Source organism: Cebus imitator, unplaced genomic scaffold, assembly GCF_001604975.1.
Source record: "Cebus imitator isolate Cc_AM_T3 unplaced genomic scaffold, Cebus_imitator-1.0 Scaffold375, whole genome shotgun sequence".
Lineage (NCBI taxonomy): Eukaryota > Metazoa > Chordata > Mammalia > Primates > Cebidae > Cebus > Cebus imitator.
Genome location: NW_016107690.1, coordinates 2,117,327 through 2,144,703, shown reverse-complemented (window position 1 = coordinate 2,144,703; position 27,377 = coordinate 2,117,327). Strand labels below are relative to the sequence as shown.

The following is a 27,377-nucleotide window of genomic DNA, read 5'->3' as shown; positions in this document are numbered from 1 at the left end:
TTTTAGTAGAGATGGGGTTTCACCATGTTGACCAGGATGGTCTCGATCTCTTGGCCTCGTGATCCACCCGCCTCGGCCTCCCAAAGTGCTGGGATTACAGGCTTGAGCCACCGCGCCCGGCCCTAAGGGACCCTTTTGGACAGGGACGACCCCTCTGGGGAAGTAGCTGGCCCCTCCTGCGCCCCCTGCCAGCCTCATGTGTGGCGTGCTCTGTCGGGTCCCTGTCCTTGAGGAGTGTCTGCCCGGGAGGTGCCTGTGTTGCTGGGTGCTGGCCAGGTGCAGCCACGATCTAAGTTGCTTCTAGATCTCCTCCCCTCCTTTCCCGTTCCACTCAGCTGGGCCTGCGGCCGTTCTTCTGAGGCTAGAGGCCAGGTGCTGTTCCATGGTGCACCTCCCTGGCCCGGCGGTTGAGGCGGCCTCTGTGGGCTACTGTGGTCTGACTCAGTGTGGGAGGAGAGGGAGGACGTGTGCAGCTCAGGGTTCTGTCCCCTGGCTCGCCCTTGGTGGGTGAGGCGGGCGTGGAGGGGCTGCGGGTGGGCTCGGGCCTCACCTTGGTCTGTGGCTCCCGCAGACATCGGCACCATCATGCGTGTGGTGGAGCTATCGCCCCTCAAGGGCTCGGTGTCATGGACGGGGAAGCCGGTGTCGTACTACCTGCACACTATTGACCGCACCATAGTGAGTATCTGGCCACGCCCTGGCCGCAGGGCCGCCCTCGCCTTCCCCCAACCACGTCACACCTCCTGCCTTCTTGGTCTGTAAAATGGCAGTCTAAGCAAAGCCCTTCTCCTTTGAGAAACAGTAGCATTGTAATTGTGCTCACATTTACAATGAGGGCCTCTGAGACCCTCACCCCAGAGCCCCGAATGCCCCGCCCCTGCCACCTCGGGCCCAGGCCCGGGCCCAGCTGCTCAAGGACTCTCCCCACTGCTGGCACTGCAGGACCCACGAGGTTCTCCCAGGCACCGGGCGTGTTCTGGGTACGGGCTGAGCCCTTGTCTGCTCCCAGCCTCTGGGGTGGGGTGGGGCCATGGGAGATGCCTGGCCATGAGGGTCCTGGCCACCATATCCAGAGGCCCCTGTGAACGGGAGTCCCACATCCCTTTCCCAGTTCCTTCGATGTAAGAGGGTCCAGATGGTGGAGACGCCAGGGTCCATGGGCGGGGGCTGGGATGCTTCTTCCCTCCCTGTGCTTCCCGGTGTCCTCTGACATGGCCCTGGGCCAGCGTGGGGCCTGCCTCCCTCTCACGGTGCTTCCCCGACGGCCCCTTTGCACAGGTTCCCCAAGCCTCCTGCCGTGTGGGCGGTGCGGCCCTCGACGCTGGGAGGCTTCCCCTGGTCTCTTTCCCGTCCTTTGGTTGGGCACTGAGTCTCTGTTTTTTGGGGTCTCGGCGGTTTTCCTCACTGTGGTGCTGGTGTGTCCAGACCCTCAGTGTCGGGTGCTTGGAGCCTCCACTACAGCCTTCCTGGGGAGCGCTGATGCAGCCGCGGGCCGACCGCCCCAGGCAGATGCACCCCGTCCCTCCCACTGCCCCCCTGAGTGCCCTGGGATGAGAGGCAAGGTGAGCGGAGGTTGAGGCTCTGGGGCGATGCCCAGCGTGCGGCCCACCCCCGGCAGTGCTGCTGCCTGCTCATCTCGGCCCCTCGCCTTCCTGGGAGGCAGATGCGATGTGTCAGTGCACCCTCTTCCAGAAGCCACATCCCAGGCCTGTGTCCGTCCTGAAGGCTTAAAGCCGTCCCGCCCCAGCTGTCACGTGCTGGTGAATTGAGGGTGATGTCTGGCCACAGTTGGGTCAGTCACATCCGCATTTGCTGCCAGGGGCTCCAGCTGCATGCCTGGTGTCCCCAAGTACCAGAACAGCCTCCCCCGCTCTGAGGAGCTGATGTTACCTGGGTGTCCAGGCAAATCCAAGCAGAGATTGGGACTCTCTTCTAATGAGGTTTCTCTTTCTTCTTTTTAGCTTGAAAATTATTTTTCTAGTCTGAAAAACCCAAAACTCAGGGTAAGTTTGTGTATTTTCTCCAATGTGGGAGAGTCAGAGCCGCGTGGTGGGTTCCCGAGCCATGACGGGCGCAGCCCTGCCCCTCCTGCCACTCCTCCCATCCTCTCCCCACCCCGGCCTCCCCGGCCTCCTCCCACCTTTCCCCTGCTTCTCTCTCCCCATTCAGTCTCTGTCTCTGTCTGTGCTTTGCCTTGTCTTCGATGGTCTGGCCTGGGCCATCCTTTTCCTTGTTGATACCCATTTTGGGGGAGGTGGCTTGAGTTAGCTTTGGTGATGGGGTGAGTTGCACTGAAGGACTGCGTGGGTGAATGACCTGCTTTCTCGTGAGGCCTGGGGGGCCACATGTTGTACTTGTCCCCCCTCGGTGTCGAGTGCAGCTCCTGGGCCACCACGGCTCTGTGCTTCCGAGGCAGGCTGTCCCCGCGTTTTGCAGTCGTGCGGAAGCCTGTCTTGGGAGCTGCAGTGACGGCCCTGCCCACTGCTGCTTCTGCAGCCTCAGACTCGCCTGCTTATTTGCCACCAAAGCTGAGAGGCTGGTTTGTCCAAGCGTCCTTTCCTTTTGGAGGGTCAGATGAGATCAGTGTGCGGAGAACCCCACCCACAAACAGCTCTGTCACTACCTAGACTTGTAGCTGGGGCTGGGCTGTAACCTGGCCTCAGAGCGTGGTACCCCTTGGGGGTCCTGTGTCCTTCCCACTGTGCTTAGTGGGGGTGCAGGTCTTCTCTGAAGAGCAGAACAGCCCAAGGTGGCTGGTGCATCCTGTGTTCTTCCTGTGTGTCACAGCGTCCCATGTGTGGGCGTTGGCGCCTTTCGCTGAGAGGAGAGAGGGCAGGGGAGGCTGTGGGCTGCGGCTTCTGGGTCCTGCTGCCTGAGGCTCATCTTGTCTCGTTTCGTGGATGTGGCTCTCTCTCTCCATGGCCCACAGTCAGGCCTCTTACTGACGGGTGTGTGTGATCTTGGGAGTGGCTGTGAATACAGTCATCTGTGTCCACGGGTCACGTCCTGGCCTTTGGGGCCCCAAGCAGCCCACTGCTGTCTCTGGGCCTCAGCTTCCTGATTTGTGCCGCAGAGGACAGACAGAGTTGGGCCTGTGGTCCCCTCGAGTCTGAGCCCTGCATGCCCCTGGGTTCAGGAGGGCTGTGGGCAGCACCGGGGCTCACAGGGGCTCAATCACTCTCCTTCCAGGAGGAACAGGAGGCAGCCCGGCGCCGCCAGCAGCGCGAGGGCAAGAGCAACGCGGCCACGCCCACCAAGGGTCCCGAGGGCAAGGCAGCTGGCCCTGCCGAAGCCCCCATGGTGAGCCCCCACCTGGCTACCGCTGCTGGAGGGCGCCGCCCCTGACCCGGGAGACCCCATTGGTGGGAGGCTTTGCACTCACCCCTGCCCTTCCCTTGGGTCCTCCAGGACTCTGGTGCTGAGGAAGAGAAGGCGGGAGCAGCCACCGTGAAGAAGCCGTCTCCCTCCAAAGCCCGCAAGAAGAAGCTGAACAAGAAGGGGAGGAAGATGGCAGGCCGCAAGCGTGGGCGCCCCAAGAAGATGAACACTGCGAACCCCGAGCGGAAGCCCAAGAAGAACCAAACTGCACTGGATCTCCTACACGCGCAGACCGTGTCTCAGACGGCGGCCTCCTCGCCCCAGGGTGAGTCACCCCTACCCCACGGCGCCCGCCATCCCCAAGTGCAGAGGACGCCACCCTCCTGAGCCCTGGGTATCCAGGGGGTCCCGGGAGCCTCCCTGGTGTGGCTATGCCGTCAGGGCGGCCCCGTCCTAAGGCATACTGGGCACTTGCCCCATGCTGACACCCGCCCACTGCTCTGCCCCAGATGCCTACAGGTCCCCTCACAGCCCGTTCTACCAGCTACCTCCAAGCGTGCAGCGGCACTCCCCCAACCCGCTGCTGGTGGCGCCCACCCCACCCGCACTACAGAAGCTGCTAGGTGAGTTCTCGAGTGCAAGGGGCCAGTGGAGGGGTTTGGGCTTGGGGCGGTCCTGGGAGGACCATGGGTTGTGACTCTGACCTCGCGGCAGCCCTCATGACCCACATGCTGGACCTCCCTGAGGTTCACCCAGGGTGGGGGTCTGCCTGCTGCAGGGGTCAGGAGAGGCTCAGATGCAGCCCGTGGGTTGTTTGAGGTTTCACTCAGGAGATGCTGGGTGACACTTGGGACATCTGTGCTTGTCATGACTGGATGGTGCTGCTGGCCCGGGGCGAGTGACGGCTAGGGATGTTGCTGAGGGCCCTGCAATGCCCTGCACAGTGGACATTGGGCGGAGCAGGGGTCGGGGGCATGTGGTGTGGGCCCCGCAGGGCTCTGCCAGGCTCCTGCCTCCTGAGCGCCTGCCCCGGCCCTGTGCTAGTTTCTCACGGCTGCTCCGACTTCCTCCCAGCCTCGGCTGCCCTCGTCTCACCTGTGCTGCGCCTCTCTTCCCAGAGTCCTTCAGGATCCAGTACCTGCAGTTCCTGGCGTACACGAAGACCCCCCAGTACAAGGCCAGCCTGCAGGAGCTGCTGGGCCAGGAGAAGGTGGGTCCCGGCCCCTCAGATTCCTCCTGCCCGCACAGAGACAGGCTGGTGCCGGTTCCCGGGCATCCGTTCCCCACAGGAGAGGCCCTGGAGTGCAGGCCTTAGTGGCTCCCTCCTCCCCTCAGCTGCTGGGAGAAACAAACTGACCTGTTTTAAACCCAAAGAATGGACTGAGAGACCCAGAGAAGAGCGAATCGAGACTCTTCATATGGTTTTACCAGATCCGGTGTCTCAGGGCCACACCCAGCAGTTTCAGCCAGCAGTGCACCCCCGGCGCGCAGCCCTCCCCCCGTCTCACGGGCTGAGGACGGTGGGGTCCCAGTCCTCCCGGGCGTCGCCTGGTGGTTGTTGGGCAGGGGCTTTAGGTGTTTTCTCTAGGGTTCTCTTGCTGCATTTTGTCACTGCCCACAATGCATTGCAATCCTAGTCAGCTCAGGGGCTCTTCAAGTACCTGACTCATGGCCTGAATGGGGGCAGGCTCGTAAGAACAGGCAAAGCAGGATACTGAACGTTGATCTTAGACTCAACTTCTTTGGTTTGGGTGAGGCAACTAAGCAGGGGAGGGGGCTGGGGAGGCCGAGAAGCAGGCATCAGAGATCCAGGCGGGGGCCTAGTACATGCTGTCTGCTGCGGTGTGCTGACCTAAGCCGATTCAAGGCACTTCGTCTTGGAAATGGAGCACTGTATACATGATTTCCATCACCTGAGGTCCCGGCTGTGGGGCAGCCCCCGCACCCCTGATCTCCCCCAGGGAGCTGTGGAGGACCTGCCTCAGTGCGGAGCTAGGGCCAGGCTGTGGGTGGAAGTTCTGGTGGCCCAGAGGTGGCTCCAGAAGCCACTGGAGCCATGAGGTCTACTGTCTCTGAGCCCTGGTTTGCATTTTGGACTTAGGTTTTTCTTTAAAGAAGCTTACAAGGCCGGACGCAGTGGCTTGCGCCTGTAATCCCAGCACTTTGGGAGGCTGAGGCAGGCGGATCATGAGGTCAGGAGTTTGAGACCAGCCTGTCCAACATGGTGAAACCCCGTCTCTACTAAAAATACAGAAGTTAGCTGGGCATAGTGGCAGGTGCCTGTAATCTCAGCTACTCTGGAGACTGAGGCAGGAGAATCACTTGAACCCTGGAGGCGGAGGTTACAGTGAGCTGAGATCGCGCCATTGCACTTTAGCCTGGGTGACAGAGACTCCGTCTCAAAAATAAAAGGCCTACGGGGTGCTTTGAGCACAGGCACACACACTGCTTCCTGTGGCTGACAGCAGGCCCAGGCCAGGGCTCTGTTCTTGGCCGCTTTCTGGGTGTTGTCCCATGGCAGTGGCTCCTGGCTCTTCCCTTCGGGGCAGGCCAGTGGGGCACTGCAGCAGGCTTCCTTGCAGATCCATGTCAAAAGTCCATCCCCTGGTATTGCCTTGGGGTAAACTCCTAGACGTTGGCTTCCCTCCGCAGTGAACCAGATGCAGAGCTGGCCCCTCCCACCGCGGCCTGAGTGTTACTGGGCATCTCAGCCCAGTGTGGGTCCCCTCATACATGTCTGTCCTTGAGCGCATCTGCAGGGAGGTGTGAGAGGCAGGGCGTGGGCCTTCACTGCGGGCCCTCAGCCACCTGCCCCGTCCGTCCTGCAGGAGAAGAACGCCCAGCTCCTGGGCACGGCTCAGCAGCTCCTCAGCCACTGCCAGGCCCAGAAGGAGGAGATCAGGAGGCTGTTCCAGCAGAAGCTGGATGAGGTAGCGGCTCCCGGAGGGCTGACGGTGGCTGGGGCGCAGCCGGGCGGCCTTCCTGTGGCTCCCGTCCAGGCCTCTGTCCGGCCATTTCTCCTGGGCCGGGCTGCAGGGTTTTCCATGCCTGGGGGCTTCCTTCACCTTGGAGGCCACCAGCGTAACTGCCACCCCACCCCGTGTCCCCAGCTGGGTGTGAAGGCGCTGACCTACAACGACCTGATTCAAGCGCAGAAGGAGATCTCCGCCCATAACCAGCAGCTGCGGGAGCAGTCGGAGCAGCTGGAGCAGGACAACCGCACGCTCCGCAGTCAGAGCCTGCAGCTGGTGGGGGCCGCCGCGCCGGGACAGGGACATAGAGGGAGCCAGAGGGACCCCGCCTGGGCGGGTGTGTCCTCTGTGCGGGCGGGAGGCTCTGGAATGCCGCCTCTGTTGTGGGGTTGGTTCCCAGACGAATTGTGAGACCTGTGAAAGCTTGTTGAGCCCCTCACAGCAGGCCAGCTGTGGCAGGCTCGAGGTGTGGGGTCCCATGAGCATCCCTCTGCTGTGGTGTGGGTGCCAAAGCTGCCTCGTCTGTCTGTGGGGGCCCCAGTCTTCACTGGCTCCCCATCCTCAGCTAGTGAAGCTCGCCAGGGCCACACACGTGAGCAAGCAGCTAGGCCTCATGTGGGTGGCTATTCCAGAAGCGGGTTCTGTTCTCTAAGCACACAGGCTGTTGGCCGAGGCTGGTCCAGGGAGCCCTTGCCCTGAGGGTGCGGAGTGCGCCGTGCTGCCAGTCAGCCAGTTGACGCTGTCCCGTCCCTGTCCCATCAGCTCAAGGCTCGCTGTGAGGAGCTACAGCTGGACTGGGCCACGCTGTCCCTGGAGAAGCTGCTGAAGGAGAAGCAGGCCCTGAAGAGCCAGATCTCAGAGAAGCAGAGGCACTGCCTGGAGCTGCAGGTGGGCTGGGCATGGGGCTACACTGCGAGGTGCCCAAGAGGCTCCCGTCGGCCTCCCTGTGACAGCATTGAGGCCCCGGGGTGGTTGTGGATGCAGCAGCCTAGGAAGAGGGTGGAGGAGGCTTGTGGAACCTTCTCTCCTGGGCTGCAGGCTGGCCGTGTGGACGGCTGCGCCTCACTCTTGCCCTTAGCTCTCTGGGGCATGTCGGGCGTGCTCAGCTGAGTGCACAGTGTTGACCTAGGATTTCTTGGCTTCCTCCTCCGACTGCTTCTGCAACAGTCATGGGCAAAATTTGCTCTAGAAAATCACTGGAACAGAGCAGGGGCTCATGTTTGTAATCCCAGCGCTTTGGGAGGCTGAGGCGGGTGGATCACTTGAGGTCAGGAGTTGGAGACTAGCCTGGCCAACACCGTGGAACCCTGGCCCTACCAAAAATGCAAAAGTTAGCCGGGTGTGGTGGTACGTGCCTATAGTTCCAGCTACCGGGGAGGCTGAGACAGGAAGATCATTTGAGCCTGGGAGGTGGAGGCTGCAGCGAACCGAGATTTTTACACTGCATTCCAGCCAGGGTGACAGAGCCAGGCCCTGTCTGAAAAATAAAATAGCTCATACTTTCTGACACCGAGAAACGTGTTTATGGAGGCCGAGTAGAGGAGGCGTGGAGCAGGGCGTGTGGCGGGAAGGTGCTATCCTCCTGGGCAGGAGCTCGTGCGCAGCTGCCGTGCAGTCTGGAAAGCAGCAGGTCGCAGGCTTCGTTCTCACAACTCTGTGCCTTCGAGGCTGTGCCCACCAGCTGAGCTCACATGTCCCCAGCGTGTTTTCACTGTTGATGGGCATGGTGCCTCGTCACCAGCCCTCTGTTGTCCTTTCAAAGGCCTTCACCAAAGCCTTGCTACGAGGCTGCCCCGAGAGGCAGGAGCCCACACATGCTGGCATCGGGAAGCGCCACGCACATGCGGCCTAGCTGCTTGCTCACGTGTGTGGCCCTGGCGAGCCTCACTAGCGTACCTTGAGAAACGGAGGTCGTGACCTCGTTCCCACAGCCAGGCCGCGTGGAGTAGAGGCCTTGGGAGGAGCATATTTGGGTTCAAACCCTTTTTGTCATAATCTGTTTTCTGCAATAAACGGTATGTGTTTGTTAAAAGAAAGGAAAGCAGAGAAACAGAACAGACAAACCAAAAGGAAAAAGCCCTTCCCAGACTCCACGCCAGGGGCAGCACTGCCAGGCTCCAGTGGCATGTCTCGCCACGGGTGTCTCTGCATGTTTCACACTTAGAGTCTATTTTAAGAGACCAGAGCACTCTGTATCTTCCTGTTACTCTTTTTGGAGAATGTGTTTTCATGTCAATGGAAACCATCCTTGGCCCTCCACGTTACTTAATTTGACGTCCCCGAGCTTCCCAACCCCGCTTGTAGGTATTCAGTGGTTTTGGTTTTTCCATCCCACATGAGCACCAGGGTCCTGGCCGCCCCTCCAGGGGTCCGTCAGTGGCACAGCCCCGGGTCCCTGGTGTGGTCCCAGGCAGGGCAGGTCTGACGCCGCCTCTCCTGCTGCAGATCAGCATCGTGGAGCTGGAGAAGAGCCAGCGGCAGCAGGAGCTCCTGCAGCTCAAGTCCTGTGTGCCACCAGACGACACCCTGGCCCTGCACCTGCGCGGGAAGGGCACCCTGGGCCGCGAGCTGGAGCCTGACGCCGGTCGGCTGCATCTGGAGCTGGACTGCGCCAAGTTCTCGCTGCCTCACTTGAGCAGCATGAGCCCAGAGCTCTCCATGAATGGCCATACTCCCAGCTATGAGCTCTGCAGCGCGCTGAGCCGGCCCTCGCCCAAGCAGAACACGCCCCAGTACCTGGCCTCACCCCTAGACCAGGAGGTGGTACCCTGCACCCCCAGCCACGGCGGCCGTCCGCGCGTGGAGAAGCTGTCTGGCCTGGCTGTGCCCGAGTACACCGGGCTGTCCCCGGCCAAGATTGTGCTGAGGCGGCACCTCAGCCAGGACCACACGGTGCCAGGCAGGCCGGCCGCCAGCGAGCTGCACCCGAGGTAAGTGCCCTGGCTGTTGAGGGTCTGCACCTGGTGCCTGTGGACTCCGTCTGGTGCACTCCGGCTGTTGGAGGTCTCAGCAGGAGGGCATCTGTTGAGGAGGCTAAGGTGGGGAGGTGTTGGGCCAGGCCGCTGCCCCTGAGCACCAGCCAGAGGCACCAAGTGGCCCTTGAGGGTGACTGCAGCTTCTCATTCCAGAGCTGAGCACACCAAGGAGAATGGCCTTCCCTACCAGAGCCCCAGCGTGCCCAGCAGCATGAAGCTGAGCCCCCAGGACCCACGGCCCCCATCCCCTGGGACCCTGCAGCTTGCTGGAGAGAAGAGCAGTGAGAAGGTGTGGGCCACAGCCCCTGCCTGGTGCTCATGGGGGTGCTCAGCAGAGGCAGCCCTGGCAACTTGCTAGCAGGGGCTTGTCCTGGTTGACCTTGGGGCACGGTGAAGGACTGGGGCTGCCTGGAGGACGTTGTGGCTGAGTTGGGGGGGCAGGCAGTAAGGACAGGTCACAGGTGATGCTGGGCAGGTGCCATGGAGGGTGTGGGGTTTGTCGGGGTGTCCCTGATGCCCTGATATTCTCAGTGATGGGTGGTGAGGGCTGGTGGAGACTCATAGCCCAGTTTGGAAGGCTGCTGCCTATGAGGACTGCCTGGGGGCACTGGCCTGTGTGTGCAGGGATAGATGGTGACGTTGCATGGACTTGGCAGTGATGGATGCAGGCCCAGGGAGGCTCAGTGGCCCCACAGGTGACAGCCCACTGAGCTGGGCGGGTAGGCTGGAGGGAACACACGGGCATGGCTTTCAGACACGACACCAGGAACGTGCTGTGCCTCTGGAGTGACCCAGCGCTGCTGTCCAGGAGTTCCTGTGTGGGGCAGGTTGCGGGGCCTTGGCAGCCTGGGGGCCGCCTTGAGAGAGCAGCTGCAGGCCCCTGTCTCGTGGCTGTGGTTCTGGTGTCCTGGAGGAGTGTGTTGACCTGCAACCTGGGGTCCGGTGTTTGTCTGCAGGGCCTGAGAGAGCGTGCCTACAGCAGCGGCGGGGAGCCCATCACCAGCCTGCCCATCAGCATCCCACTCAGCACCGTGCAGCCGAACAAGCTCCCGGTCAGCATCCCCCTGGCCAGCGTGGTGCTGCCCAGCCGCGCTGAGAGGGTGGTGAGTGCTTCCCAGGGAGGTCCCCAAGGGCCACATTGAGGCCAAACCGTTTGGGGTTCCCGAGCGCCAACTCGCTTGTGAGAATTCACATGCTGTTAACGCCTGAGCTTGAGACAGTGCAGTGAAGGGACCGTGCACACCCGGTGCGGCCGCTCACCTCTGCCGCTGTCGCCAGCCTTTTGCTTTTGGGTAAAAGGTGGGTGCGCAGGTGGAGAGGGTGTCACGTCTCGGTTGAGGAGGAGCTCAGAGGCCCAGCCTGGCTCCCAGCCTCCTCCTCACGACGCCCCTTTGCCTGCCGTGGCCCCGGTCGTCGCAGCCGCTCCTGGGTTCTCCCACGCCACGCTGTGCCCGTAGAGAATCTCATCCTGTGGAGCATGGGTGGGGTTTTCTGGGCATTGAGCTCTTTCTTTTTTAAAAATTTTCTGTTTCAGGTGTACATTTTCATGGTTTTTAGCATTTTTGTTTTTTGAGATGGAGGCTTGCCCTGTCACCAAGACTGGAGTACAATTGTGTGATCTCGGCTCACTGCAGCCTCCACCTCCCAGGTTCCAGCGATTCTCCTGCCTCAGCCTCGCAAGTAGCTGAGATTGCAGGTGCCTGCCACCATGCCCAGCTAATTTTTGTATTTTTTGTAGAGATAGGGTTTCACCATCTTGGCCTGTCTGGTCTTGAACTCCTGACGTCAGGTGATCTACTGGCCTTGGCCTCTCAAAGTCCTGGGATTATAGGCATGAACTACCACACACGGCCAATTTTTGTATTTTTTTTTTTTTTTTTTTTAGACGGAGTTTTGCTCTTGTTACCCAGGCTGGAGTGCAATGGCGCGATCTCGGCTCACCGCAACCTCCGCCTCCTGGGTTCAGGCAATTCTCCTGCCTCAGCCTCCTGAGTAGCTGGGATTACAGGCACGAGCCACCGCGCCCGGCCCCAATTTTAGTATTTTTAATAGAGGTGGGGTTTCACCATGTTGGCCAGGCTGGTCTTGAACTCCTGGCCCTCAAGCAATCCACCTGGCTCAGCCATCCACAGTGCTGGGATTCCAGGCATGAGCTCTGGCACCCAGCCGGGTTTTCTGTTTTTACACGCCTCTGTCTAATTCCGGGGCATTTTCTTCACCCCAGAAGAAGTGATGCTCTGCTTAGCAGTCACTCCTTAGCCCTCCCCCAGCCCTCCCAGGCCCCTGAACGTGCTCAAGTCCAGGCCTGTCCCGCCTCTTGACTTGGTGCGTGATGGCATTCCCCATGTGGATGGAGTGCGCTGTCGTCATCCCAGCCCAGTTGATGGGCACCGAGTTGTTTCCACGTGTTGGCAATTGTGAATCCTTGTGCTGTGAATGTCGGGTCCAGGGTTTTGTGTGGATGGAGGCTTGTTCTTTGGCTCATGTGGAGCCTCTGGGCCCCAGGGTCACTCTGCTGACCTCTGTTGGACCTGCAGTGTGGCGGCCTGTGGGTGTGTTCTCGCGTGGCAATCCTCGCCCCACGTGACTGCTGACATTTGTCTGTGCTGCTCAGAGAAAGCAGCCGGTTTCCCTGTAGAGGGTGGGCGTGGGTGGTTTGGGTTGTGCCCAGTACCCCCGTCCCACAGCCAGACCCCGGGACTCCCACCTCCTGACCTCCCTGCTTCAGGCCCGCCGCACCATTCACACGCTGGCGCTGCCCTGCGCCACCCACCCAGGGCCCTGCTGCAGTCCTTCACCCGCTGCCCTCTTCCCACCCCGGACTGGACGGTGACCCCGGCCAGCTGCATTCACTGTTACCAGCTGGGTTCTGGGCCTCCCCCTGACACACTGGCTTTTCTCTCTGCAGAGAAGCACCCCCAGTCCTGTGCTGCAGCCCCGAGACCCCTCGTCCACACTTGAAAAGCATATTGGTGCTAATGCCCACAGTGCTGGGAGCAAAAGCCTTGCCCTGGCCCCTGCAGGTAACGTCCCCGCTGTGTCCTATCCTTGGGACTTGGCTGCTGCTGCTGCTGCCCTTCAGAGCAGGAGGGCTGGGTGCCGGGAGTGGAACAGGGCTTCCAGGGCCATCATCGGGCTGCCCTGGACCGCCGGGCCTCCTTCCCGACATCCTCTCCTGCATCCCACAAGCTGGGATGAAGATATGGCCCAGCTTCGGCCATGACAGCCTCAGGCCTGTGTCTCCCGACACCGACACCTCACACCTGTCTGTATTCCGCCGTGGGGTCAGCCCCAGCCCTGTTCGGGCTCCTGCACTCTCAGCTGGGAGGCCCCTGACTCAGTGCACGGTGGCACATGGCCGCGGGCCTCTGTGCTGGCGGCAGCTTGGTTTCGGGTTCCGTGAACAGTCTCTGCTGGTAGCCCAGTTTCTGTAAAGAGCCAGAGGGGGCGCCGCGCAGGCCTCTGTCATGACCGTGCAGGGCTGTCTAATGTGGAAGCCACAGAGACACTGCCAGTGAGTGTGGCTGTGTGCCAGTGAAGCTGCTTACAACAGCAGAGGGCTCAGGCTCTCAGGCTTGTCTGCTGGCCCTGTGTTGACATGTGGCGTGATGTGGCATCTACTTTTTTAGGAGTAAAAAGTAAAATGTGACCCACGCCTATAAGCCCAGCACTTGGGGAGGGAGAGGTGGGCGGATCACCTGTGAGACTGGCCTGGCCAAAAATGTGAAACCCCGTCTCTACTAAAAATACAAAAATTAGCTGGGTGTGGTGATGGTCACTTGTAATCCCAGCTAATCGAGAGGCTGAGGCAGGAAAAATTACTTGATCCTGGGAGGTGGAGGTTGCAGTGGGCCGAGATGATACCTCTGCACTCCAGCCTGGGTGACAAGAGCGAAACTCCGTCCCCAAACCAAAACCAACAACAAAGCAACAGCAGAGTGCAGAGCACACGGCTGCTGTCAGGACTGGAGGCTCTAGGGTGGCTGGGCGGCGTCACGGTTGACCGCGTGAGGGCCCTGGAGAGGCCACCCAAGCCCGGCAGCTCTGCTCTGGCAGGCTTGTGCCCTTGGGATGAGGTCTGTTCTGTGAGAGGCAGTGGCAGTATCGGGAGGTGTGCACCTGGGTCATAAACAGGCAACTAACTCCAGCCGCCCTTTGTCCTGGGTGGTCCCAGAAGTGCACAGCTCACTGTGGGCTGGGGAGCGCGGCCTTAACCTTCAGGGCAGCCATAGGCTCGAGGGTCCAAGCTGAGTTGTCGTCTGAGAACAGGAGGGAGGGAGGCCACTGAGCCATGGGCTTTCCTTGAGGTGTCTCTGAGATCACAGGGGCAGAGGGGACCTCACAGGTGCCCAGCTCAACGGGGAGCCCACACCGGGAAGCTTCTTGAGGGGAGGCAGCATCTCAGCCGAGACCTGCAGGGCACAGGCAGCCCAGATGAATGGGAGGAGGCACAGGGTCAACCCTGAGCCCTGAAGTTGCCCACAGAGTCTTCTGGTTCCACCGCAGAGGGGCCATTTCAGCCTCCTAGCCCTGTTCCCTGCTTCACCGCCTCTCCTGGAGCCCACGGAGCTCCTGGAGGGAGGTACTCCCACAGCCTGGCTTCCTCCTCAGCCAAGGTGGGGCCCAGCATCTCCCCTGTGGACTGAGGCAGTCTTGCGTCGCCTAAGAACCCCATGTCCTTCCCGGCAGGCTTCTCCTATGCTGGCTCGGTGGCTATCAGCGGGACCCTGGCAGGCAGCCCAGCCTCTCTCGCCCCTGGAGCTGAGCCCGCCGCCTTGGATGAGTCCTCCAGCTCTGGGAGTCTGTTTGCCACTGTGGGGTCCCGCAGCTCCACGCCACAGCATCCCCTGCTGCTGGCACAGCCCCGGAACTCGCGCCCGGCCTCTCCCGCCCACCAGCTCTCCTCCAGCCCCCTGCTCAGTGGGGCTGCCCACGGCCCGCTCCCCGAGGCCAGCAAGGGGGACCTGCCCTCCGATTCCGGCTTCTCAGATCCGGAGAGCGAGGCCAAGAGGAGGATCGTGTTCACCATCGCCACCGGCGCGGGCGGCACCAAGCAGTCGCCTTCCAGCAAACACAGCCCCCTGACCGCCAGCGCCCGCGGGGACTGTGTGCCGAGCCACGGCCAGGACAGCCGCAAGCGTGGCCGGCGGAAGCGAGCGTCAACGGGGACACCCAGCTTGACCGCAGGCGTGTCCCCCAAGCGCCGAGCCCTGCCGTCTGTCGCTGGTCTTTTCACGCAGCCTTCAGGGTCTCCTCTAAACCTCAACTCCATGGTAAGGATGGGGACCGGTAGGGCCAGGGAGCACGGCCCATGGAAGAAAGACCAGAGGGAGGTGGGGGGCCATGACTGAGGCCGGTCATCCGTCCCCCGCCACATGCGGCCGTGGCAGCCTGGGAAGAGCAGGCCCACAGCTGCCCCAGGGGTTCGGAGCAGCTGTGAGCTGCCTGAAAGCTTCATTCTCGGCGGTGGGGCCTTGGTGGAGGTGGGCACACGAGGAGTGGGTGTGGGGGCTCTGGGCTGTGGGTGTGGTATGTGAGGACCAGAAGGAACCAGGACTGAGGCCGCACGGGCCACCAGACAGAGCATCTGTTTTCTCAGGAAACTCTGGGGTACAGGCAGGAGCCTTCTGGGTCGTGGGTGGGGCTCTCCTGCCTTGGGATCCTGGCCTGTGCTGTGTGCATCCGCTGTGTCTGTCTGCCCTCAGGTCAATAACATCAACCAGCCCCTGGAGATTACGGCCATCTCATCCCCTGAGACCTCCCTGAAGAGCTCCCCTGTGCCCTACCAGGACCACGATCAGCCCCCCGTGCTCAAGAAAGAGCGGCCCCTGAGCCACACCAATGGGGCGCATTACTCCCCGCTCACCTCCGACGAGGAGCCAGGCTCTGAGGACGAGCCCAGCAGCGCCCGGCAAGTCCAGGGTCCCGGATGGGGGCAGGGCCTGGCAGCAGGGGCAGGAGGCGTGCACTCACCATGAGTGGGTGAGGAGGGTCAGCAGACTCCGAGGGGGTGCCCTGGAGGGGAGAGAGACATTTGTTTTGTGAGGGACCTCCCTGCAGGTCCTGGGCTCTGTTCTGGGCAGGGCCGGCCTCCTAAGCTGTTGGGGGTGGGATCCTGGCACACGAGTGGGGACACCAGTTAGAACAGGCCAAGCTGGCCAGGCGACGTGGCTCACACCTGTCATCTCAGCACTTGGGAGGCCAAGGTGGGCAGATCACCTGAGGTCAGGAGTTGCAAATCAGCCTGATTAACGTGGAGAAACCCTGTCTCTACTACGAATATGAAATTAGCTGGGCATGGCGATGCACGTCTGTAATTCCAGCTACTCAGGAGGCTGAGGCTGGAGAATCGCATGAACCTGGAGGCAGAGGTTGCAGTGAACCAAAATTTCGCATTGCACTCCAGCCTGAGCAACAAGACAGTGAAACTCTGTCTCAGAAAAAAAAAAATGCCAAGCTCAGTAGGATCTGAGCGCAGCAGGAGAGACCTTTCAGCAGTGAGCCGTTTGGGGCACATCTGCACGCCTTGCTCAGTGTATTAGAGCAGCTTTACTAGATAAACTTAACCTATCAGGTCCCCCTTTTAAAGTGTGCATTTCAGAGGTCTTTGGTATGTCCGCGTTACCACTGCCGAAATCCAGAACCTTCCATCCTCTCCAAAGAAACACTCACTCCCCAACCCCTCCCCAGAGCCCTTGGCATGACCCATCCTACCTTCTGTCTCAGTGACTCTGAGGGCTCGAGGGACCTCCTAGGAGTGGAATCACAGAGGGTGTGTCTATTTGGGTCTGGCATCTCCCTGGTCCTCAAGGTGACTGGAGGTGCGTCACCATGCGTCCACCCGTTGCTGGGCTTGCCATTCTTGGCAGTTGTGAGTGGCACTGCTGTGGCCGTGGGTGTGCGTGTTGTGTTTGAAAATGAGTTTCCAGGTGTCTGGGCAGAGGAGCTAGGTGACCCAGCCCTTGTGCTCCTCAGCAGCCACACCATTCCACCTGCCGCCATGGGCACATGGGGGGCTAAGGTCCCCACATCCTTGCCACGATGAATTTCTGTGTTTGATTCTAGCCATCCGAGTTGTTGCGAAGTGGTATCACATTGTGGGGTTTTTGCTTTTTTTTTTTTGAGACGGAATCTTACTCTGTCGCCCAAGCTGGAATGCGATGGCGCAGTCTCAGCTCACTGCAACCTCCACCTCCCAGGTTCAAGTGATTCTCCTGCCTCAGCCTCCCGAGTAGCTCTGGCTGCAGGCACCCGCCACCACCATGCCTAGTTGATGTTTTTGTTTTACAGAGGTGGGGTTTTGCCATATTGCCCAGGCTGGTCTGAAACTCCTGGCCTCAAGCGGCCCATCTGCCTCTGTCTCCCCGCGTGCTGGGATTGTAGGTGTGCGCCATCGCAGCCAGCCCTGAGAGCTCTTGGTGGTGGTCTGAGTTAGTTCGTTTTGCTCCGCTCCAAACACGCATGCCCGTTAAATAGAAAACATCCTAGCACGTGGGTGCTCTTTGCGTTGGGATTGCTCAGCTTAGTGTTTGCAGAGTGTTTGGGAATTCTGGTGTCCCTGCTGTGTTCCTGGGACACTGGATGAAACCAGCCCCGTGAAGCGTGTGGGTGGACGTGGCTCTGCGCGCCGGCCTGCGAGGCGGTGGCATTGTCTGCCCCCTGAGGCACCGAGGTCTGGGGGGGAGGAGAGGGATCTGGGAAGAGAACTCAGTCTGGACGCCCATGCTTCTGTGTGCTTGGGAAGTGGCTTCTCCCATTCAGCTGGCATGCTCGAGCTCTTGGCCCCTTGTCCCAGCAGAGGCCCTGGAGTCTCTACCAGGACAGTGCCCTTGTGGCACGATGGGGGTGGATCCCAGGGCCCAGCTGCACAATCCGGGCCTGACCCAGGGTGGCTGCATGGATCTCCCGTCCGGCCCAGGTGCTGCTGCTCGTCCACCGTCTCCCCAGTCCTGGCTGTTTGCTGTCAGCACTTGCATCACTCCTAGTATGCACCTGGGTTTCAAACATTAATGACGTTTCTTTCTTAACAGAATTGAGAGAAAAATTGCAACAATCTCCTTAGAAAGCAAATCTCCCCCCAAAACCTTGGAAAATGGTGAGTAACAAGTGCTCTGGGACGTGGCCAGGCCTGTCCATTTGGCCGTGGTGCTGTTAGTGCTGCTGACCGCAACACTGGGGGCTCTGGGCTTCTGGAACTGCTTCCCGGAGGCCCTCACGGCAGCCCAGGGCCTCCGTGCACCCGCCACACTCTTGCAGTGGGTGCTCACCTGCAGGTGTTCGCCTTGGGTACCTTGTTCTTTTCGGACCCTGGCCTTCCCCCAAGAGGTGTCTGCTTTCGTCGTCTGTTGAGTCTGCGTCCTCTGTGAGGCCCCTGGCCTGCTCAGGGATGACCCCACCTTTCCTCCCAGAGGCCTCTGGCCTCCAAATTTTCCCCAGAGCTAAGGTTGACCTCATCCTACCCGGGCTCCTCTGACACCCTCTTGAGCTGCCTCGGTCCTGTCCCATCCATTCCCGTCTCATCCTGTGCTGTGCCCCGCCTGTTCCATCCCATCCTGCCTGTGCCATCCCGTCCCACCTCGTCCCCTCCCCTCCGTCCCGCCCCGGCCCAGCCTGCTTGGCTTCTTGCACATCTGCGGCAGCCCTGTCTGCAGAGTTGTTCGTGCTGCGGCAGCAGCCCCGGTTAGCCTCATGGCTTTCCTCCTTGCCAGGTGGTGGCGTGGCGGGAAGGAGGCCCACGCCGGCAGGCAGGCCAGTCAATAGCAGCAAGTGGAAGTCCACCTTCTCGCCGATCTCCGACATCGGCCTGGCCAAGGCTGCGGACAGCCCCCTGCAGGCCGGCCCCACCCTGAGCCAGAGCTCCCTGTTCGCGTTCCGGCCTGCCCTGGAGGAGACCCCCGCCGATGCCAAGCTGGCTGCCCACCCCAGGAAAGGCTTTCCCGGCTCCCTGTCAGGGGCCGACGGACTCAGCCCCAGCACCAACCCTGCGAACTGCTGCACCTTCGGCGGGGGCCTGGCCGCTGAGCTGAGTTCACACGGCTTCAGTGATGGTGCTTCTGTCCCCCACAAGGGCCCCGAGGCGGCCGGCCTGAGCTCCCCGCTGGGCTTCCCCTCGCAGCGCACCAAGGAGGCCTCGGACGCCAACCCTTTCCTGAGCAAGAGGCAGCTAGACGGCCTGGCCGGGCTGAAGGGCGAGGGTGGCCGCGGCAAGGAGGTGGGGGAGGGAGGCCTGCCGCTGTGCGGCCCCGCGGACAAAAGTGCGCTGCCCGCCGGCAAGGCCGCCAAGGCCCGGGACCGTGAGCTCGACCTCAAGAACGGCCACAACCTCTTCATCTCCGCGGCCGCGGTGCCTCCCGGAGGCCTCCTCAGCGGCCCGGTCCTGGCCCCGGCGGCGTCCTCTGCAGGCGGCTCTGGGTCCTCCACCCAGACACACCGGCCCTTCCTGGGCCCCTTCCCGCCAGGGCCGCAGTTCGCGCTGGGCCCCATGGCCCTGCAGGCCAATCTGAGCTCCGTGGCCGGCTCCTCCGTGCTGCAGTCGCTCTTCAGCTCTGTGCCGGCCGCCGCTGGCCTGGTGCACGTGTCGTCCGCTGCCACCAGACTCACCAACTCGCACACCATTGGCAGCTTTTCCGGGGTGGCAGGCAGCACAGTTGGAGGTAGGCAGGGCGGCGGCCCCTTCCTTTGCAGGTGTCCTTCCCTGCCCTCTGGGGCCAGGAGCCGAGCAGCTGGTCCCCACCGTCTGGTCATGGTCCGGAACTCCAGTCCTGTGGGGAGAGGGCTCCTGCTGAGTCCGTGTGTCTCGGGTTCTCTGGTTATAACGGCGTCCCTCTTGTTTTCAGAAGGCCACGGTGCGCAGGGTCACCAGGGCATTCCTTTCTCCCGTGGAGGTCACCTGTTAGGTGTGGCCGCCCGGGCTCTGGCAAGGCTCTGGGAGCTGGTGTTGGGTAAGAGCGAGTCCCCGCAGTGCCTGCCCAGACCGGGCGGAGGAGCCTTGGGGCTGCTGCTTGCGCTGGGTGCCCGCACGCCCGGCGCCGCCGTCTCGCTTTCCTTTTGTGAGCCTGCGGCTGCTTCTCTGCACGTGACTGGATGCTGCCGCCTGTTGAAGCTGCCTTTTTCTCTCCTGTTTGCAGGTGTCTTTAACCACGCGGTGCCTTCCGCCTCTGCTCATCCGTTTGGAGCCCGTGTCGGCCGCGGGGCTGCGTGTGGCAGTGCCACGCTGGGCCCGAGCCCGCTGCAGGCGGCGGCCAGCGCCTCGGCCTCTTCCTTTCAGGCCCCGGCCTCGGTTGAGACCCGGCCGCCCCCTCCGCCTCCGCCTCCCCCGCTGCCCCCGCCTGCGCACCTGGGCCGGCCCCCCGCGGGGCCTCCCATCCTCCACGCTCTCCCACCTAACGCCGCCTTGCCTCCTCCCCCAACGCTGCTGGCCTCTAACCCTGAGCCCGTGCTTCTGCAGAGCCTCGCGTCCCTCCCGCCTAACCAAGCTTTCTTGCCCCCCGCCTCTGCTGCCTCTCTGCCGCCTGCTAATGCCTCTTTGTCTATCAAGCTCACCTCCCTCCCGCACAAGGGCGCCCGCCCCTCCTTCACGGTGCACCACCAGCCCCTGCCCCGGCTGGCCCTGGCACAGGCCGCGCCCGGGATCCCGCAGGCCAGCGCCACGGGGCCGTCCGCTGTGTGGGTGTCCCTTGGCATGCCGCCTCCTTATGCCGCGCACCTTTCAGGGGTTAAGCCGCGATAAAGACCTTGCTTAGCTAGCAGTGCGTATTGTGTAAGGTAAGGCCAGAGCCCCGCGCGGTGGCTCCCTCCAGACACTGAACTGTCCTTCCTTTGGCAGAGAAGATGGCCCACAGGGCTCGGCAGAAGGGCCGGGGGTCCTGAGGAGGGAAGCGAGAGGAGGGACTGCAGGACGGGCGCTGGCCATGGCGTGGCCTGAGCGTGTTGGCTTCCAGCTGCCCACAGCTGGGTACCTGCGGTGATGCCGCAGGACGGAGGCCAGCCCTGGGGGCAGCTGTGCCAGCCCCTGTGGGTGAGGCTCACGGGGTGCCGTGCCAAGGATGGGTGCAGCCCCTCAGGGGGCTGGGAGTAGCCTCCAGGGCTCCATCTGCACCAGGCCCAGGTCACTCGGGACAGGTGGCGTGGTGCGGTGTCAGCTGCAGAGGTCCTGGGAAGCCAGGTTGGCAGGACGGACGCCTCTGGTCAGGGCTGTCTGGCTGATGGCCTCGGATACCTCTCATAGGGAGCCGGTGAGGCCCCTGGTATCCCGCCTGCCTGGGGGGCTGATGGGTTCCCAGTGGGGCTGAGAGGCGAGCTCTGTGCCCTGCGTGATGGGGCTGCCCCCGGGACACGGCCGATGGCGGCCGCACTGCTCTGTGGCTGTGGCCGAAAGCCGAGGGCTTCCAGCCACTCGGACGTCAGCACTGAGGTGCACAGGCTAACGTAGATAGCGCCCGCCTTTGCACCAGGGGAAGTGGGAGGCAGGAGTGAGTTTGTGGCCGTGAGGCCTTCAGGGAACGTCCGAGCCACCCGTCCTCTGAGAGGTGGTGGAAACTGGCTGCTGACCCCCGAGGGTAGTTGGCCACCTGTGCCCTCCGGGGACATGGCGTGCCGGGCAGTGAAGTGCAAAGGTGCCCTCTGCTTGCCCCTGACCTTCTGCCTCAGGGGGCCCTGGGACGCAGGCCTTCATGGGCAAGCCCACATCTCGCTGGGGCAAGGAGAGGTGGACTGGTAGCCGAGGCGGAGGCAGGGCCGGAGCTGGTTGGCCTGGCCTGCCCTGCAGTGTGCTGAATAGAAGGAGGAGCGGGCCTGGCGGGTCAGGGCGGGCACCTGTGGGCGGGATGGGCTCCTACAGGTCCCACAGGTCCCATAGGAGATGTGCTGCAGGTAGGGTGGCCTTAGTGGGACTTGGCTGTGCGTCTCTGGAGGAAGGCCGGAGCTTGGCTGGCGTGGCCAGGTGTCAGGCTCCCCGGGCCTGCTGTGGCTGGAGGGGCCAGCGCCCTGCCTGTCACGGTGCTGGCCCCAGGTGGCGAGTGTGCTCGTGGGAGGCCTCGGTCCCCGGCCCGGGTGAGTGTCAGGCTCCCCAGGCGTGAGGGTGACAGACTGCCCTTCCCACTGTGCCCTCCTGCAGGTAACTAGGATTTCTACCTCAACCGCGAGACCTATGCAAGGACGGTGTGGACCAACTGCGCCCGCGGCACCTGCCCGCCGGCCTCCCACCCTGATGGCAGAGGCGAGGACGACGGGGCTCCACTGTGAATCGGCGGCGCGCGCCACAGGAGGCTGGGACTGGTCCAGTTTGTACTGTCGATAGTTTTAGATAAAGTATTTATCGTTTTTTAAAAAGTATAAACAATTCTGACTTATTTTATTCCATCTAAGTGGTAAAGGCAACTTATTGAGAAATATAAATATCTATATATGAGAGATCTATATAAAGACACGTGTCTGCAGGGCGGGCCCGCCAGCGGATTCGCCGACAGCCTGCCCCGGTGCTATCTCGTCCCCAGGCCTGCGCCTGCCTCCGCCCGCTTGGTGCTGACTAGACGCTGACGACGCCGAACCCCGTCCTCGGAAACGCCGCCCGGCCGGCCCCCCCGACGACGCACTGCTCCCGTACCAAAGGCAGGCCCGCCGCTGCCACATTCCTCGGAGGCCCCCCGTGGCCTGAGCCCCTTCCCGAGCCCCTAGCGCCTGCGCTGAGCGCTCCACCCCCGCCCTGTCACTGTGAACCCCGGACTGTTCACCCCACGGGGCCTGGGTGGTGCCCTTGCGTGGGGGGCCCGCGCCGTGCGCTGCGATGGTGCTGTGAGGACGGCAGGCGCCGTACAAGTGCATTTACTTTTGTATTTCTCGGCTTCCGTGGCTCGCAGCGCGCCCTGCGACACGGGCAGGCCTGTCGAGGGTCCCCTGGTGTTTCTGTACAGGAGAGAGTCACACTAATGAGTGGCAGTATTTTATAGAGATGTGATAAGAATTTATAAATTTCATAGATTTAACAGCTTTTATTTTTAGATGGTATAATGCACAGTGAAGAGGAAAGAAAGGTGCGGGGAAATCCTTATTTATTCAGAGTGTACAAAATGGCCGCAGGGTCAGCCCCCACCCCACACCCCTCAGTTGCAGTCCCCAGTGGTCCAGACAGCTGCCTGAGCCTCTTCCTGGCCCACGTCCCTTTTGTCAGGGTCCCGCCTGGCACCCAGCCCTCCAAGTGGGTGTGCTGGGGCCGGGGTGCGCTGCTGAAGCCTGGCCTCTCTGGCCCTAGGCCCTGGGATGGCATCTGCCCCCCCATTCTGCAGCCTTGGGGGTGCCTGGGACTGGGCGTGCAAGGAGAGGGCGAGGCCGGGCTATGGCCGGCAGTCAGAGCCACTCAGGTGCTTGCCGAGCCCTAAGCAGTCGGTGCTTGGCTTGTCCAGGCAGTGCTGTCTCCGCGCGCTCCCTGGAGGATGGGGTCTGGGAGTCCTAGCTCCTTGCACATGGGGCCCAGGCTGTCACACCCGTTGAGCCCACCTTCTCAAGTTGCTGCTGTGAGGTGGCATCGGGCAGCCCTTCCCCAGGTGTCACAGAACCACCCTCCAGGGAGCTGCCAGCCCTGCGTTCTGGTCCCCACCACGTTTTCCTACCCCGTGGCCTCCGGAGAGGGAGCCGCGGAGGAAAGGCTCCTGTGGTTGCTGGGTGGGGGCAGTCCTGTGTGGGAGGACCTGGAAGACCCCTGCTTGTGCCTGGTGGGGGGGTGCTGCCTCCCTCTGGCCCCCAACAACCTGTCCCTCAGACCCCTGGCCCCCCCAACCTAGCTGAGTTTTGAAGATGGTGCTCCAAACCTGTCCTTCCCACCCCCACGTTGGTGCTCTCAGCTTGAAGGTGCTGTGCCTCTGCCCGAGCCCGGCCTTCAGGATAGGCAGCCTGCTCCGTGCCGCCACCGGCCGGAAATGCTCCAGGGTTGACGGCAGAGAAAGCATGGAGTCCCCTGGTCTAGAACAAGACACACTCTTGAAACACTGTATCACTTCTGCCTCCCCCCAGGGGACAGTGGCTGCCGGGGTGCCACTGCGGCCCCTGCCCACGCAGACCACCATGTGTTTAGGACACGCACTGGGTCTCGGAGCCACTGGCCCAGGCAGAAGTCTCCTTGAGCCCCCTGGGGCACGTGTGAACTAGCAATGCTGCTGCCCGAAGACGCCCTCCCACTCTGAGCCCTGGGCCATGTCCTCCTCAGACACTCCCAGACGGGGGTTGGTGGCGGTTGACAGTGGAGGCTGGTGCTGGTGCGCAGCCTGAGCTTCCATGGGCAGCTGGCAGGGACCTGCGCTGCTGCTGACCGCGGGCGGGTGGCGCCTGGGAGCGGCTCTTGCTCAGGAATTGATGGGAACCCTGATGACTAGGACGCCCCCTCCTTGGCCTGTGAGGCACGCTCGGTGACTTATTTAAGACTTGCCCCTTAATTTATCCGCCCCAGGACGCGTCAGTCTGTTCAGTGGTCAGCAGGGCCCCCTCCCCCGTCATCAGTGGTCAGCCCCCCACGCGCTGCTGCTCTATGTCGGCCCTTGTCTGTTGCCCTCAGGAGGCTCTGCTGTCTTCCTGGTGAACTGTGTTTGGATTGCGCACATTGTCACGGTCCGCCCCTGGGCTGCGGGCGCCCCTTCCTCTGGGCACCCCTGCGTTCTGCTTCCCCACCTCTAGACGCTGTAATAAACAGACCATTTTCACTTGGACCTGTGTGAACGGCAGCGTTTCTTTCTGGTGGCCTCAGGTGTCTCCTGACGGCAAGGGAGTCATCGCTGAAGCAGCGGGGTGCAGGGTCTGGGGTCGCTCCTAGCAGAAGCTCTGAGGGCTGACACCAGGAGGCCCGAGCCTGACTGCATCAGGCTGTGGGCAGACTGCCTTCGGATGAACGCAAAACCAGATCTGCAGCCCCGACAACACCGGCAAAGTCGTTTGCCACATCGGAGGGACAAAGCCAGCCCAGGCCCCATCCACACTCTGGGGGGGCGTGGGCAACGAATGCCAGGTGGGAACCCCAGGTCACCACAGGACTCCTAATACCACACAGCAGCCGCATCCTCCCAGGCTTGGGTCTCGGCCTCCACCTGTCCGGGCTCGGGTTCCAGGCCTCCCCTCAGTGCAGGAGACCCAGCCCCGACCTCTCAAGACCCCAAGCCTTGCTTCTCTGGGGTGCGGACTCCCCAGCCGCCCCTCCCTCTCCTTCACTGCACTGCCATCCACTGTGAAAAAGAGGTACCTTTATTTGAACAGGACAAGCAGTTCCCCAGGCCCACAGCCGGGGCTCCTGTCTGCAGAATTCACAGCTGGTGGGGGGACTCGGCCCCCACTCCATTCACAGCTTTTTCTGGCCCTGTACATTCATTCTGTGCAGGGCGGAAGGGCCACACAGCCCGGGTGCCCACCAGACCCTGGATGCACAAAACTCAGGCGGGGAATCGTGGGAGGGCGCACATCCCGGCAGCAGCACGTAGCACCAGGTGCCAGGCCAGTCGGGTGGGTCCTGGGGCCCTGAGGAGGGCGGCTTGCTGGGCAGTTTCACAAAACGCAGCGCCTGCCCACACCCACCGGCTTCAAGCTTTGGATGTCTCCAAACCAAAAACCTCCCGCTGAAAATCCAGGTGTGAGGGCTGGGTGTGGGGGCTCGTGCCTGTGGTCCCAGCCTACTTGGGAAGCTGAGGCAACAGGATCATTTGAGCCCAGGTCAAGGTCATGGTGAGCTATGGCACCACTGCATGCTAGCCTGGGCAACAGTGAGGCCCTGACTCAAAAAAAAAAAAAAAAAAAAAAAAAAACACACAAAAAAAAAAAAAAAAAAAAAAAAAAAAAAAAAAATCCAGGCATGGCCAAGCAACTCAGGGCTGGGCAAAGGCCAGTCCCACCCAGCTGCACGCCAACCACCATGCCCTGCACTCATGCCTGCAAGCCACTCAGCTGGAACCTGGCCTCCTCGGATATGCCGAACTGCTCCAGGGGGTCCTGTGGGGTGGACGGATGGCTGTGAGCCAGGGCCGGAGGACTCTACCACCCACAGCCCCACCCTGGCCACCCGAAGCCCTGTACACACCTTGCCTGTCACCTTCCGGATTTCGTTCCTGTAGAAAATGAGGCTTCTCCGCATGAACTCGTAGCTAGAGAAGAGGGTGGCACAGGGGTCAGAGGCCTGCTCTGCATGGCTGCTGTGCCCACCCCAGCTGTGCCCACGGCCACGTGGCCCCACCTGGCCCGACGGAGAGCCTCCATCCACTCCTGACACTGCTCCTCGCTGCTGCACTCAAAGTGATACTTTCTCTCGGGGTCCTCGATGAAGCCTGGGAAGGGAGCACCTACGTCGGTCCTGCCCACAACCACAGGGGCAGCTTCCTCTTGCCAGTGCCCAAAACCACCCCCCTGTGGCCCCCACAAAGATGTGTTCACGTCCTGACCCCCAGAACCTAGAGGAGCGTGGCTCCATTTGGAAATAGGGCCTCTGCAAATGAACTAGTTAAAATGAGGTTGTCGCTGGGTGCAGTGGCTCACGCCTGTCATCCCAGAGCTTTGAGAGGCCCAGGTGGGAGGACTGCTTGAGCTCAGGAGATTGTCTCTGCAAAAACAAAGATCAGCCGGTGTGGTGGTGGGGTCTTGTAGTCCCAGACATTCAGGAGGCAGAGGTGGGAGAATTGCTTGAGGCAAGGGGGTTGAGGCTACAGTGACTTGTGATTATGCCAGTGCACTCCAGCCTGGGTAACGAGATCCTGTTTCAAAAATCAAATCAAGAGGGCTGGGTGCTGTGGCTTACAGCTGTAATCCCAGCATTTCAGAGGCCAAGGCAGGCGGATCACCTGAGGTCGTGAATTCCAGACCAGCCTGGCCAACGTGATGACACCGTGTCTCTACTAAAAATACAAAAATTAGCTGGGCATGGTGGCAGGCACGTGTAATCCCAGCTACTTGGGAGGCTGACGCAGGAGAATCGCTTGAACCCGGGAGGCAGAAATTTCAGTGAGCTGAGATGGCGCCACTGTACTCCAACCTGGGTGACGGAATGAGACCCCGTCACGAAAAATAAAATAAAACGGGGTTGTCAGGGTGGGCCCTCAATTCTGTTTGGTGTCTGTGTAGAAGGAAACGTGGACCCAGACGCGATGCAGGGAGGACAAGATGAGGATGGAGGCAGGGATGTGATGCTTCCACAAACCAAGGAAGCTGGAAGATGATGGCCATCACCAGGAACTGGGATCGTGTCTGGTACTGAAGCCACTCTGGCAAACTCCATCTTTCCCCGAAGATGGGAATCTTAAAACCCAGGAGAGGCTGGGCGCGGTGGCTCACCCCTATAATCCAAGCACTTTGGAGGCCAAGGCGGGCGGATCACCTGAGGTCGGGAGTTCAAGACCAGCCTGACCAACATGGTGAAACCCCCGTCTTTTTTAAAAACGAAAAAAAAAAAAAACCCAGGAGAGCCACACCCCTCTCACTCCCCCACCCCCACCTGGGGTTTCCAGCCCAGGGCCATACAACAATGTAGGCCCACGCTAATCTCGACAGCTAGGGAAACGCTTTGCATGCTGGCCCGTCCGCCCCGTGAGTACAGCCTGGGCCCACAGGAAGAAAGAGCCGACTCTGGGAGGGACCCAAGCTTAAGTGGACTTGGCAGGTAGGCACGGCGGTGCCCGCCAAGAGGACCTGACCTTGAGCTGGCTGTGGACAACGCACTCTTGTGTCTGGGGAGGGTGGCGCCAGGCTGGGGACACAGAGGCGGCCTCGGGCGCCTGGGGAGGGGACAGTGCGGCGCTGCGGGTGCCCCGGGCTGCTGGGGGCGCCGCCGGCCTCCCCAGCCGCACTCACTGATGGAGAAGGTGCCGGGCTCTTCCCGGGTGACTCTGCAGCGCTCCAGCAGCAGGGCTCCGACGGGCTGGAGGAGACACGGGCGCCGGGACGCGGCGGTGAGCGCCCAGCCTCCGCGGGGCGCAGCCTGGCACCCGCCCGCGCGCCCGGGGCGCCCCTACCTCGGCCTCGTCTGTCCGGAAGTAGAAGAGGAAATTCACCACGAGCTTCACCAGCCGCCGCTTCAGCACTGCGAGCACAGCGCACGCTCAGGGGCGCAGGCAGTCCCCGCCCGGATCCCCGCCCTCCACCCCCAGCGCCC

At 61.9% G+C, this 27,377-nt stretch overlaps 2 protein-coding genes across 4 annotated transcripts in view; one reads left to right on the top strand and one right to left on the bottom strand.

The window, feature by feature from the left end:
* DOT1L (DOT1 like histone lysine methyltransferase) overlaps nt 1–22,247 on the top strand; it is a 67,113-nt gene extending 44,866 nt beyond the window's left edge. The window contains exons 11-28 of the mRNA XM_037731026.1: nt 413–678; nt 1,962–2,003; nt 3,190–3,300; nt 3,409–3,643; nt 3,828–3,941; nt 4,437–4,528; nt 6,147–6,248; nt 6,429–6,566; nt 7,053–7,178; nt 8,736–9,220; nt 9,419–9,554; nt 10,222–10,368; nt 12,174–12,288; nt 13,955–14,538; nt 14,971–15,176; nt 17,296–17,360; nt 17,974–18,918; nt 19,393–22,247. Of these exons, the coding sequence (XP_037586954.1) occupies nt 413–678; nt 1,962–2,003; nt 3,190–3,300; nt 3,409–3,643; nt 3,828–3,941; nt 4,437–4,528; nt 6,147–6,248; nt 6,429–6,566; nt 7,053–7,178; nt 8,736–9,220; nt 9,419–9,554; nt 10,222–10,368; nt 12,174–12,288; nt 13,955–14,538; nt 14,971–15,176; nt 17,296–17,360; nt 17,974–18,918; nt 19,393–19,994 (4,511 nt within the window). The 3' untranslated portion in view covers nt 19,995–22,247. The remainder of the gene's footprint in view (nt 1–412; nt 679–1,961; nt 2,004–3,189; nt 3,301–3,408; nt 3,644–3,827; nt 3,942–4,436; nt 4,529–6,146; nt 6,249–6,428; nt 6,567–7,052; nt 7,179–8,735; nt 9,221–9,418; nt 9,555–10,221; nt 10,369–12,173; nt 12,289–13,954; nt 14,539–14,970; nt 15,177–17,295; nt 17,361–17,973; nt 18,919–19,392) is intronic.
* The window catches only part of PLEKHJ1 (pleckstrin homology domain containing J1), a 6,603-nt gene continuing 768 nt past the window's right edge, over nt 21,543–27,377 (bottom strand). Inside the window, exons 2-6 of one of the 3 annotated variants that reach the window (XM_017507483.2) lie at nt 27,238–27,305; nt 27,077–27,143; nt 25,470–25,560; nt 25,317–25,380; nt 21,543–22,166 (exon numbers count right to left, since the gene is read on the bottom strand). In XM_017507483.2, coding sequence (XP_017362972.1) covers nt 21,993–22,166; nt 25,317–25,380; nt 25,470–25,560; nt 27,077–27,143; nt 27,238–27,305 — 464 coding nt within the window. In that variant the 3' untranslated portion in view covers nt 21,543–21,992. Of the gene's footprint in view, nt 22,167–24,469; nt 25,229–25,316; nt 25,381–25,469; nt 25,561–27,076; nt 27,144–27,237; nt 27,306–27,377 lie in introns of those variants that run through there. The other 2 variants (XM_017507484.2, XM_017507485.2) reach the window with 2 other exon arrangements.